This window comes from Anser anser (genome assembly GCF_964211835.1).
Source record: "Anser anser genome assembly, chromosome: 5".
In the NCBI taxonomy this organism is placed as follows: domain Eukaryota; kingdom Metazoa; phylum Chordata; class Aves; order Anseriformes; family Anatidae; genus Anser; species Anser anser.
This window is the reverse complement of record NC_139725.1, coordinates 30,709,059-30,722,190: the sequence shown is the minus strand read 5'-3', so window position 1 is coordinate 30,722,190 and position 13,132 is coordinate 30,709,059. Positions and strand designations below refer to the sequence as shown.

General features: G+C 38.2%; 1 protein-coding gene across 13 annotated transcripts in view; it reads right to left on the bottom strand.

The window, feature by feature from the left end:
• PCNX1 (pecanex 1) overlaps window positions 1-13,132 on the bottom strand; it is an 89,212-nt gene that overhangs the window by 57,271 nt on the left and 18,809 nt on the right. For 12 of the 13 annotated variants that reach the window (XR_014585383.1, XM_083839230.1, XM_083839228.1 and 9 more), the window contains exons 3-6: window positions 12,232-12,337; window positions 9,391-9,436; window positions 8,407-8,496; window positions 5,004-6,704 (exon numbers count right to left, since the gene is read on the bottom strand). Coding sequence is in view for 12 of the 13 variants with exons in the window: in XM_083839230.1 (XP_083695356.1) it covers window positions 5,004-6,704; window positions 8,407-8,496; window positions 9,391-9,436; window positions 12,232-12,337 (1,943 nt within the window). In the remaining variant the exon portion in view is untranslated. The remainder of the gene's footprint in view (window positions 1-5,003; window positions 6,705-8,406; window positions 8,497-9,390; window positions 9,437-12,231; window positions 12,338-13,132) is intronic. The other variant, XM_083839227.1, reaches the window with a different exon arrangement.

The following is a 13,132-nucleotide window of genomic DNA, read 5'->3' as shown; positions in this document are numbered from 1 at the left end:
TGAATTTCCCTTACGCAGCCCCACAGACTTTAAGTGGAATATCTGCTATTCTGTGCATGATACACTGAAGGAGCACACTTCCATCAAGTAACAGGCAGACTCTTACCAGCAGTATTCAGGGCTTTTGGCAAGCAGCTACACTGCTCTCAGCAGCCACTGCTACAAGCTAGACAAAACCTTGGTTTTTTTTGTTTGTTTTGGTTTTTTTACCCCGCCCTCCTATGGAAGGACAAAATATCAGGAAAGATCATAGTTATTGTGGTCAGAAGTCTTCTAATGAAAGCCCTCATGCTATGTATAAACACCACAGAGGAAACAAAACAGGCAGGACAAAATCCCATACACAATGTACTAACATTGCATTTCACTTTGGTCATTAGTGATGGACTAATTAGTAGATGCAAGATTCATCTATGTGCCATTTCATTGACAAGTGGCAAACCTGCAGACTGCAGAGTTTCATTTCAGCCTTGTGCATCACTCCTAATGCTGTTCTCATCTTTAAACGTTGAAGGGTTACATCTCAGCCCTACTGGGACTTAAGATCCAAAAAAACCTCAGAGTTACTTCTGTAAGACCCAGCATTTACTTCATTGCACACAGAAGCAATGATAGAAACGTTAATGGTAGTACCTCCCAATATTTGGCTTCCTATGCACAATTTTCTTCTTTTTCATTCTTGATCCAAATGCTGGGTACATTCTAGCACACTGCTAGTTGACATCTTAAAAAAATCAGAGAACCTCACATGCAGAAGAACCCTATCTGCTGGCTAATCTGCTTAGTTTGATCCAGTTACAGGAGGGCCCTGCTGAACACACAAATAGCTCACACACACCACTAGATTATATTAACACTGCACATTTTTCATTCACTACCATTTCTAAACTCTTCAGCTTGATTTTTCCCATGGAAAACTGTTTGGTTTAGTAGTTTCAGCGTGGACTGATAATCCAGAAGACAGACCAGAAGCCGCAGCCTGTGTAACTGCATTAATTCCACACACAGAAAACCCATCAGCCAAACCCCATCAGAAGCATGGAAAAGCTGTACGACACAAGTAATGACTCCAGATCACTGAAACTTGACGCAACATAAGCGTAGTAGGAAAAAGGATATTTTGGTAACAGCTGACATGATCATGGGCTGCAAAGCACTGATCTCAAATAACATTTTTTGCTTTCGAGAAGATATTATCTAGTGATTACAAGCAGATACGTGAAGCATCTATGTACAAATACATGCAGACTGAGAAGCTGAACAGGTTTCCATTTGCCATATAAAATTCAAGATTCTAATCCAAGCTCACACAAACCTATTTCGCTTGTTTATAGGGATGTATTGTAGGCCACAAAATATGAAACAGGACTAGCTGTTACTTCAATGGCAATATGCAATGTACAGAAAGAAAAGTTATTACATGCAATTTTATTTCCAAAAGGTATGTAACTCAAGTACTTAAGTAACTAAATAAATCTGTCAAATTACAGCAAGCTGTAAAAGAAAGCAGCAACGTAAAGGGTGCATCTTTTACAGTTAAAGGACTGGAGGAGAGCACGACTTCAGAGCAGCTCAAGTTTCACAAAACATCACCGTGCCATATACAGCATTACATTGGTTCTTTAAATGTTTACAGACAGCAATCCAGAAGTAGCACACATCTCACAGAAGCCAGACATAGAAGAGCACCAAGGTGATATTTTCAAAACAGACATTTAACCAAACTTTTAGACATCTACACATCATCTATCTACCCATCAATTCACTAAATAACCTGTAGGAGTAGCTAAATAAAAATAAGCACCTGTTTTAAGACATCTTCCATTTCATTTTTTGTTATACATCAGCCACGTTTAATGAATTTAAGTACAAAATTTTCAAATGCTGTTTCTCTGCATTTTAATGAACTGTAATTCCTTTTCAAATGCACAAGTTATCATCGTTTAAGAAATGAGTCAACCACCACTTCCTGGCATAATAATAAGATAAAAATGAAACTGCTAAGTTCTATCTGCTGAAGGAACACATGTACAGGTTCATAAAGCACCCTGCTTAGTAAGAGATTAAAGGCCATACCCATTACTAAACACATTTTAGCAGTTATATAAGCAAGAATGTACTTTAGTTACTTCCCTGAAGACTTAAATGTAAAATCACTAACTATAATTTCACTTAAGTCATATCTGAAAAACATGAACAAATTCACTGACTGAAAAAGGGAAAAGCATATCCGTATCAGTCTTTTGGTTACCCAGTGTACATCTGTAACCACTTTGTTTCAGAAAGCTATGATAAGCAACCCATAGAAATTCAAAAATTTATATAAAATAATTAAATAAACCATTCAGCAGGAGGTGGAACCAGAGAACTTCTAAGAATCTGATCTAACCAATATCCTTTAATCTTATGAAAATCTGAAGCAAGTTTATTCTGCAATTCACCCACTACACGTAAATAAAATAATTTCTTAATTTTCTCAAATAGCTTTTATATAAACACACATCTGATATATATTTACATCACATGTCTTTAAAAACACTCTCAAAAGATGAAGACAACTCAGTAGTGGGAAATACTGAATAAAAAGTTAAAGCATTTTCTTTGATTAATAGTAACCACAGGTAAGACTACAGATGAAAGCAACTTAAGATATAGCCATTACAGAACATTTTTTCCTCCCTTCCAAATCAAGAACTTGTTAGAACAAAAGAACAGTCCCAAAACAAACCAGTAGAAACAAAGGACAACAGGAAAAAATTGTTCAGATAGACTAGGAAGAGAGAAACTCAAAGTAATTACTGTCTTGATGCTAGACGTGATCGCATAAATATTAAGTAATGCTAAAAAAGAATAATGGTGGTTTTCTGCTTTCAGAGAAAAAAACAGAATTGCTTACCATCATAAAGGAAACGTTCCCTATTCTGTTGGTAATGGGAAGCTTATGATAAGCAAGTGTTATTAGTTATTTGATGTCATGAGGTCTGGAGAACCTGAGCCCAGATGGCTTCTCAAAAGACACCTTGAAGCCCATGGGCAGGTAATAGTTGGGTGCTTTCAATGAAAAATACTAGCAACTTCACAATAACCAATACATAAACAAAGTTCAAAGGGGAATCTATTCAAAGGGCAATCTAAATATACTGATGTGAATTGACAGCAAAGCTTCCCTGCTTAGGCTGCTACAGATTATATATTTGTAAGATTACCATTAGATGGTTTCAGTTTGTTCTTCCCTGTTATTTCACTCTTTAAAAGACCAAGCAAAGTATTTGGCAATATACCTCAATCAACCAAGCACTGATGCTTTCAGACTACAGATGACTGAATGATGTTGCCATGTTCTGTAAAATAGGGTATATTATTCCTCCTCTGCATATCAGGAAAGAACCTTAACAGTTTTAAGATGTAATAAACTAATAATATGAAATTTAATTTTGTGCTGAGGAAAGCATACAGTCAAAACAGTAAAATACATAAAACAGACTTTTTATTAGTTAAACTACTCCTAGTAAACATAGTCAAAGACCTATAATTTTAAACAAGGTGTAATAAAAACATGTGCTAAGTGTTTAGCTCAGAGTTAGCACTAAACTAGCAACCTGGATTTTTTTCTTAAAGCTACCACAAAACTCTTACTAGCAATAACAGAAAGTCAGAAAGCATTCCTACATGAAGGGTTTTGTTTGAAGTGAAGGCATCCAAATAGGTCTGAGGTAACCATAAACCAGTCAAATTTGATCAGTAATCAATACACACAGAAGGACTCCAACATCACACTTCCCCCCCCCATAAAGTAATTGTATTGATTACAGTTTGCTCTTCAGCCAGTGTGGGAATAAAAGAACCATCAGTCTTACCTCCTTGGCTGAAGGCTCGAAGTCTCTTAAGACACAAGAGTCGCTATACTTATAGACAGCCTAAGCAGCAAGGACAATAACTTTGCTACAATTTCATAGGAATATTTATGTCTTCATGCAAAACCATTTTATGAAGCATTTGTATCCTTAGCTAACAAGATCTAGATTTTCTGAAAGGTATTTCCCTCAACAAACAATCCCTAAAGACAGGCTGAGGTAGTTAGCAAACCCATATCACTCTAAACTTATTTAGATCTTCCTATCTTCCGTGACACAGACACATGAAGACCTTTCCAGTTAAGGCAGTCAATCTGACTAATCAAGAAAGGAGACTGAAACATTACAAGTGATAAACAAAAACTACTGAGCTCCAGTAAAATTTTTAAAGAGCCCTTATTAATCTATATTAATACTAGTTACTACAAGTAACTTCAGTCCTCACGTTGCACCAAGCAAAGCAATAGTTACAGAGAGTAGGAGGAAGCTACACTCCTCTCTCTGAGGCAGGAAGGCAAGTGTGTTCTCATAATGAGGACGAAAAAAAAATAATCTCAAAGTAAACAGCATTGTATAGCCAACTTGAACAATAGCAAAGCTAAGGAAAACCAAACCCCTAGGAGAATTCAGTTTTGTAATCAGACCATCATAAGAAAGCACAATTCAAGACACAGCATTGTAAGGGCTTTTTGATACCACCTCTACAGAGTTCATTCACCTGCTAGAGTCCCTCTAAGAGGCAACAGTCACTTCAAACAAGCAGTTCTATGTTCTCGGTTTTCTAACCTGAACAATCTTTTAAACAAAAATAGTCTCAATTTTATTGTTAGCTTTTGAAATAGTACACAAATCGAAAATTTTGACTAATACAGTGGAGCAGGTCTGATGCAATGGCAAATAGTAACTGTAAAATATAGCTCTGGTTTAACAAAGACCACCAGTAACAAATCTGTAACACCTCTCTATATATTTCATAACAGTTGTTTGAATTCAACACATTTCTGTAGATCTTCCAGGAGGGGATGATGGAAATGCTTTGTCAGTTTTACTGGGCAAGAATAGAGAAACAGAAAGACATTTAAATAGAGTTGTAACTTAAATTCATTAACAAAGAGCAGCAAGGTTACTTCTGGTAGGCCATTTACTTACCTCCACTTGCTGATTCTTGCTCTTCCCCTTCAGGAAACGTAGCCTGGCTTGGTAAGCTATTCCTAGAACGAGTGACTGACTCTAAGTGTGAAGCCCTTCCCAGCAGAGATAGCTCATCTAGCACCTCTCCCTCTTTGGCTTCCAAATCAGATTTTGAAGTGGTTAACTGTTTTATGTTACCTGGTGCCATTAGACTATTTGGGTCATTTAAGCAAGCTACAGTACCACTGTCCAGGCTCAATACTCTGGCACGATTCTTGGCACTGTTTGTGCTAGAAGTCCGACGTGTAGATCGTTTTTTGCTAATTCCTTCAGAGCTTACGTGGGCTTTGTGAATATTTTCAGCGTCTGTGCCCCCACGTTCTTTAGCAACGTATTTGGTCTTTAGAGCACTGTACTTTCCCTCAGGAGACTGGCATGAATGGGATGTGGTGCTGGAAGAGCTATCACTGCTGAACTGGTGAGCTGACTGCATACTTGATGTCCTGCTTAAGTCACTTTGATCACTGGAGTCCTCATCATGACAAAACACAGCACTGTGGGGTTTAGTACCAGATACACCTCGGAAGGAAACATATTCCCTGTGCCGACTTGAATCAAAACTACTAGCCCGTTTTTTTCCTGTCCGTCTCCGGCTGGACTTGTGGGTAGAGGCCGTTCGATGTATTAAGCTAGAAGACTTTGGTCGAACATCTCCTTCTTTTTGCTTCCCACTAGTTTCTTTACAAGCTCTTGAGTCTACTAGCACAGCTAGTTTCTCACTCTGCTCATCTCTTTGTTCGGCAGCCTTCCCAGGTGTCCTGTCAGCTTGTGTAGTCAGTTCATTGGCGTGTGGGTTCTTATTGGCCTCTTCTGAAGCAGAGGCACTAAGACCTTTCTGACCGTGCAGCTCATCAGATCCATTAGAACCTTTTACCTCTTGAACACCACTGTTAGAGCTCAGTTCCACAGCAGTCCTTTCGCTACTAGTCCTTTTGTCAGTAGTAGAACTACTGTCATCCTCTGAGTCAACACCACAGTCCTTTTTCTTACCATCCTTTTCTTCTTCTCTGGGAGACTCTTCCTCGTGCTCCGACAGCACACTTTCTATGTGCGTTGAGCTAGTATGTTCACTTTTATAGCTACTGATGGTACTGTTAGTGTCACGATCAGTCCCACTGCAGTAGCTTTCCGTTGAACCACTGCTTCTAGTACTCAGGCTTCTCAGACTGTCCACGCTTTTGTCTGCTTTCAATGATTTACCCTTCCCACTCTTAGCCAGTGGTTGAGGGCTGCTACTTTTCAGAATGTCATCTAACTGAAAAACTCCTGAAATACAAGAGTTCTCAGCCAAGGACTCTCTGGATCCAGAAGGGGGCTTGGAAGCTTCTAACTCACTGACGGGATCTAGTCCTCGTCTTTGTTGATAGAGAGGGAAGTCATTCAATGAAGCATCTGGAAAAGCGACAGCAGAGCTAGAAGTCCTTGGTACGCCTCGTGGCCTGTGATCCTTTCTATAGGAGTGAGAATGCAGAGTTATAAGCGAAGCTACTTCTGTATCACATGCACTAGTTTTAGACTGGTCCACAAGCTGGTTGTTCGAGAGGCACACTTTATCACTGTTGTCTCTTGGCAAATCCTGTCCAGAGGACAGTGAAGGCTGGATGGAGACAAACGAGTCATTCGACACCAGACGAAAAAGCTTCCGATCAGTTGCCAAATCTGTTGGAGTATACATTTAGAAATATTCATGTAGAATGTTCATTTAAGTTACACAATTTATTTTACAACTGCTTGTTCATATCAGACAAAGTAAATTGAAAAATCCCTTTGCAAGTACTACACATTACATAACCATAAAAAAAATAACTCCCCAGCACCTGGGCAAACCTGACAAGTGACTAAATTTAAGAACCCATAACACCTGCTTAATCTCAACAGCTACTGAAAAACAAATTCTGATTAGTTCCCTACTACTTCTCTTGCTTATGTGCCTCAGACCTTGTTTTTATGTATCCTGGAGTTGTTTATTGTTTTGTCATTTAAGTTACAAGAGGCTCTAAACCTTGCATTTTGTTTCACCTCCTACATGCAGTGAACTGTTTGTTTCACAAACATTAACGATTAAATAAAATAATCCCCATCAACTCTGGAGTCAAAAAAACCCACAAAAGAAAACCACCTTTCTTAACAGATACCAAGTAAACTCACAATTCGTAAAGTTCATCTGGACTATAACAAAACTCTAGGGAGTTACTGAGATTTCTCTGAACAGTGATAAATTCTAGTTTTGAAAAGAACAAGTATTGGCTGCTCTTTCAAAACTGATATCCTGCTTCTAACACTGGCTCTATTAAAGCAAATCCTGAGTATTTGCAGTCAGTTCTTGCTCAGAATCATTGTTTCTGTTACCCATCACAAGATGTCTCCTGTTTAAATGTCCGCCTGGAGGGAGCGTCGAGTCAGGCTGTGTTTTCCTTCTTAATAGTGGTACCAAAGAAAGATCTGGAGGCCAGGTTAAGTTACTATAATTCTTAAACTTTTTCATAGGGTGTACTACCACATGTGTGACTTGAAAGACTTCGCGAACAGTTCCATTACTGAGCTAAAAGAAGCTACCTATTACAATAGCACTGCCACCTGTAATATTCTATCTTAAACATACTTTCTGCACTGGATCACACAGACATCACTGGATACGCCTAAGGAACCTAGCAGTCCAACCAGGCTGGCCAAAAATGAACTACAGTATTTCCAGAGTTAACTTCCTGCTAATCAACAGGTACTTGAAAATCAGCAAACAAAAGATTTCCCTATGGCTTTATGTTCTATTTTAGTATGGGTAGACTTTTTCCTGGCAATAAAGCTAAATAGAAAATGAGGTCTGAAACAAAACTGGACAACTAAAGAATGCAAGCTAGCAGTTTTCTTACAGATCAGGAGAACACAATTACTAAACTCTGTTAGCTTGCATATTAGAAGCAGTCTAGAGCGCCAGCAACAGAACTCTGTGCAGGCTTATTTGCTTCACTGAAAAAGCATATCTTATTTGGAAAATATCCTTTGGCTGTACTGGAAAGCAAAGCAATTAGTCTACAGTGAAGTCCATGAATCTCAGGCCACTTTCAGTAAGAGAGAGAGGCAAGTGACATATAAGATAGCTATCTTTCATCAGAAACGAGACAAAATATTTATCATCTCCTAGAAAATGCCAGAACAAGAAACTTGTAGCCAAAGAATAAAGTTTGAAGGATTTAAGCTATGTATCCCAGGAACCAAAAGTAATTAAGAGAAGAAACAGAGAGCTTCAAGATAGTCTTTCTTAGATTCTATCAAGAAATTGCATGAATATATTTAGCATGTTAAGCTAAGGGTCAATTGTAACAAAACACCACGTTTAATATGCAGGAAGAAGAAATTTTACCTTGTTCTTCACTCCCTTCTTTACATAGGCTAGAACTTTGTCCAAGACTTAAACTGATATCATCAGAGGTCTTGGCAGTGTCAGTGTCTCCTGTAAATTTTAAGAAAGAAGAGTACTAGTGCTCAAAATATTGACACACACATCTACATGCACTGCAAGTTCCTCACCTGTCAGCTTTTTACCTTTACATCTTCATGTGAAGGTAAATGACAGTAGTTAGGAGTCACAAGCTCTCATCTTATAGAAGTAAATATTGCATACATATTTTTTTTTTTTGTGTATAAGAATTGTTTCCATTCAGCTACTTGAACTCCAATGGAAAGACTGGAAAAGCATCTTAAAACCCAATGGAAATAAGTACTTTTTCTTTAAACATTTATCTATTTGAATACTCCTTTTTTTGTCGGCAATAAAAATGAGGGGTAGAATGTGATGAAATTTGTAAAGATAAAAAAGTAAAGGAAAAAAATCAGGAAGGTGGAAAAAAAACCATCTTGTTTTCTTTTGTCTTATTATCAGCTTAGCAAGTTTACAGAAGAGCAACTTTCCATGTCAGAAACAATTCATCTTTTCCTCTCAGAGGAGTTTATAATGTCTGTCCTGGACAATACTTTTGCTTGATGCCAAGTAATCAGAAATAATCAAGTCATTGAAACCTCAATACCAGAAGGATCACTGGTTAAACAGAACTCGAAACTGTAGGAAGAACTCCACTCAAATCACCCCCTTGGCTCAGCATTTACGAGAAAAATAAAACTTTGCTAGGAAAACAGCACATATCCTAGGATATTCTCTCCTAGTGTTTTAGGCACATTATTTCTAGCTTCCAGATAGATTTCTTCCACTTACTAAATGCTGTACTTACCTCCCCAGAAAGAGTTTTGAGGGTAAACAAGGTAGTCGGTATTTGGAAACAAAGTAAACAACATTATTGGTTTGAAATGCTACCACAAAGCAATTTTAAGTAGCAGCCAAAAGTCTCACCTTTGATTGTTGCTGCTGTTCCCAGACGAGAGAACCCAGATCCAACCTAGAAACAGGGAATTACGTAGAAAGCTGTAAGCTTACAGGAATTACCCAACTGTTTCCTATTATGCATGCATTTGTCTATACACCTAAGGGAGATTTTCGAAGGCACAAAAAGCTTCCAACAATAGCACAGTATTGCAGGGTTGTTTCTGCCTCAGGATGTTTCCGCTGCAAACAGACATGGCAAGACATCTAATTATGCATCCAGCTACCTCACCATTACTTTGTTTTATGACGAACTTGCTTAGGGATTTTACTATGTTGATTTTAAAAACCACAATTTGTAATCTGGAGTTTTCCTTGAAAATACCCTGTATGGGGAAAAAAATAACTAGTGTGGTGATAAACTAATAACTGCTGTTGTGAAGCTGAACGTTCGATGCAGCATCCACGGTTGCCTAAAACACTCAAGGGAAATATCACCTGAATATAAAACTTCTGTTCAAATTAGTAAATACCATCTATTTAGAATACTAAACATTAGTAAATTAGATCATTTTAACCTAATCATTTTTCTGGTATCTTGTTCCTCCCTCTTGTTCCTGAAATTGCAGTTTTTTCTTTTGAAAGCCGTTTGAGTACACAGACTACAGCCACTTCAAGGCAAGTAAACTGCTTAGTGAAAGACTATCATCTGATTTTTAGCCATGTTCAAAGGCCAATCAGCAGGCATATATCTCCTTATTTAAGCACTAACTAGCCATTTAGGATTACAATCTGCCTTTCTACATACCTGCTATAATCTCTAGCAAGTATTTTGTAGGGCACTCCAGAGAACTTCATCTCTCCTTTAATAGTATTTCCAGTATCACCTCTCTCAAAGAGCTTTGATTGGCATGAAAAACAGCATAACTGTCAGATAATTAAATCACTCAGAAAGCGGATAAGCAAAGGGCATTCAAAGGCAGGCAATGAACCCCTGAGAAATTCAAAATAATAAATGGCAATTCATCTTGATTGTATACTTTTTAGGATGCTGTTTTTCAGAAGTCCTTAATTCAAGTGACTCAGGGAAAAAAAAGCATACATCTAGTTCTGCCTTAAATTTGCTGTACTTAGAGAAATCTGAGCACGTGTGCAGATTTTATTCAGCCATACTACAGCAGAACAGCTTTGCTATGTGTAATACAGTAGAGAAGCAGAAGCTTAATTCATTTTCTTTACTACACTGTCATGCACATTTTTAGTTAGTCATTTTGCTATATTTCAACTTTTTTCCCCTTCACTAATATGCCTTGCTTTCAGATGCTACAGATGAATGCAATGCATCAGCACATGAAGGCTGAACAGAATTCAGCTGCTTAGTGTTCACATACCCTTTTGATGCTGCAAATTCAGTCACAGGGGACTAGCAAGCACTAATTTTTATCAGTAGCTTTAACTGTGTTCTAGCATCAGCATTAAAGCACACAGCAAGAACATGGATCTTCTCAATACACTTTAACATCAAAACCGTTGAGCGTTGAAAAAGCTATTCCAAACAAAGCCCAGCCAAAGAAACATGAACCTCAGCCTACTCATCTCATCCCACATGGATCATCACCTCCTATTCCTTTGAACACTACAAAACACTCACTTCAAATGAGAAAAATCTCTTAGAGCCTACCTATGCTGCATAACAAAGCCTTATGCAGCCAAAACACCAACATCAGCATAACACTACGCTATATGCTGCTTGAGCACAGAGCTAATTAGATGGACTCAATGTTGTAATACCAAGCCAAGGATTTCCACTTCATCCAAAAATAGCTTCTATATCTTTAATACAACACTGCACTGCTCACTGTCAACATAATGTTACTGTCTGGCCAGTCAAATCAACTCATCCTCTTGAGGAGTTGGTAGAAGAAAGACGCTACAACTGGCTAAACATCACAAGCCAAATAAAAGGAACAGCACAGGAAGCACTGTACAAGTCAAACGCATACATCTAGCAGACGTAATAAGGAAGCAGATCAGCCTCCCCAGTGAAACTGAAGACAAATAGAGCATAATGAAGCTGCATTGCAACCTAAAAAGGCCAAGTTCCAGCCCCTCCATCTGGTATACAGCAGCCCCTATTTATTGCTTTCTACCTGACCCTGAGTTATCAAAATAGTGAAGATTTTGCTAGGGCTATCAAGAAGTTAGCAGTTTTAGTCTTTTTATTTCCACCAATACATCTTGCTTCATGCTCTATCAAATCAGCGTTTTTAAATTGCAGTCTGAACTGCCAGGAATAATGACTTTCAAAAAGCAATTTAGCATGACAAGAGATAATCAATAGTGGAAACATTCTAAGACTTAACAGAAGCCTCCTCAGAAACCAGAGGAACTGAAGTTTGCCAATAAAGTACCTAAATGACAGATCAAACAGAAGTAAGGGAGGGAAAACAAAGAACACACGGATGAAGTTACAGTCTGAGCTATGCAGCGACTCACTGATACCAAAACGATGACAGGATCCCATGACAGCAGGTCTTGGTATTTATATCTGACCATGCTCTGAGCCATTTTGATCTACTAAATCAGAAGAAAGCTAACAGAGCAAAAAGAATACTTTCTGCTATGTTGCCACATAAAATCCAGCTGTTCCTAGAACAAACACAAAATGGGAATGAGCAAGAACTATGCAGCTGGGAGAATGGAGTGCCATCCCAATAAGGCAGTTAAGAAATACAGAAAGGTAGAGTTGCTGATCCTAGTACAATCAAAAAAGAAAGTAAAACTACATTAGAAAAATATCAGCAAAGATTACACTACAGGTTGCAAAGCCAGCAGTACTAAAGCAACAACTGCAAGAGCATTAATTCTTACCTGGTTGTTTGGATCTATTCCAGCATAAGAATTGCGCGAGCTACAGCCAACAGGAGGAGTGGCTTCTCGTATGAACTCTGACATCTCAATCCCTCCACCAGGGTCACTGAGAGAAAGATTAAAAATAATTAACCTACCAGTTAAACATAGAAAAAGTCTGTCTACACTGAGTAGCAATTCAAAACTTTTTTTTTGTTGTTTTTACTTTTCAAAAGTCAGGAGCTCAAATAAATCCCAGTTCCTTAGATAAATACTGCCAATGTGATGCAGAAACCTCCAGGAGAGCTGGAATACCTCATTTCCTAGTACAGAAACTGCTTGCTTTCATGCAGCTTCACTGTCACTGGCGAGCACAAAAGTGTGAAGAATTAGGAACTCATAGGTATTTGGAAATGCTGGCATATGAAATTCTCTGTCTACACACAGACACACAACTTTTGGATCATCTATCCAAAAGTGAATATCCAGAAGTCAGAAAGAGTCCTAAATAACACTTTTTAAAAGCAGGGGAAAGACTCGAAGGGATTTGCCATTACCCAGATCAAAAAGTTTACCTTAGACAGGACCTGCAAAAGTAAGGATGGGTTAACCAAGTAGCCACACACTATCAGTGAAAGTTACTGGAAAGGCACAAAGATAGAGGGCCTAAGGGCACAAGCCACTTCTTCCTACCAGGAAGAATTCTCCTTCAGAAAGTTGGCATGCCCTACCAAGGAGCATTTTAAGTTGCAGTACATATATTATATTGTCCTAGTGATTTAACCATTTCAAGATTAATGAATATTGAATATTGATTTTGAAGTATTTTCTAGACGAACATCACCAAATTATAATTCACCATAATTCAGTTTGTTTTGTAAATACCTGCCTTTGACAAGAGCAAGCTGGGCCTGTGACAAGT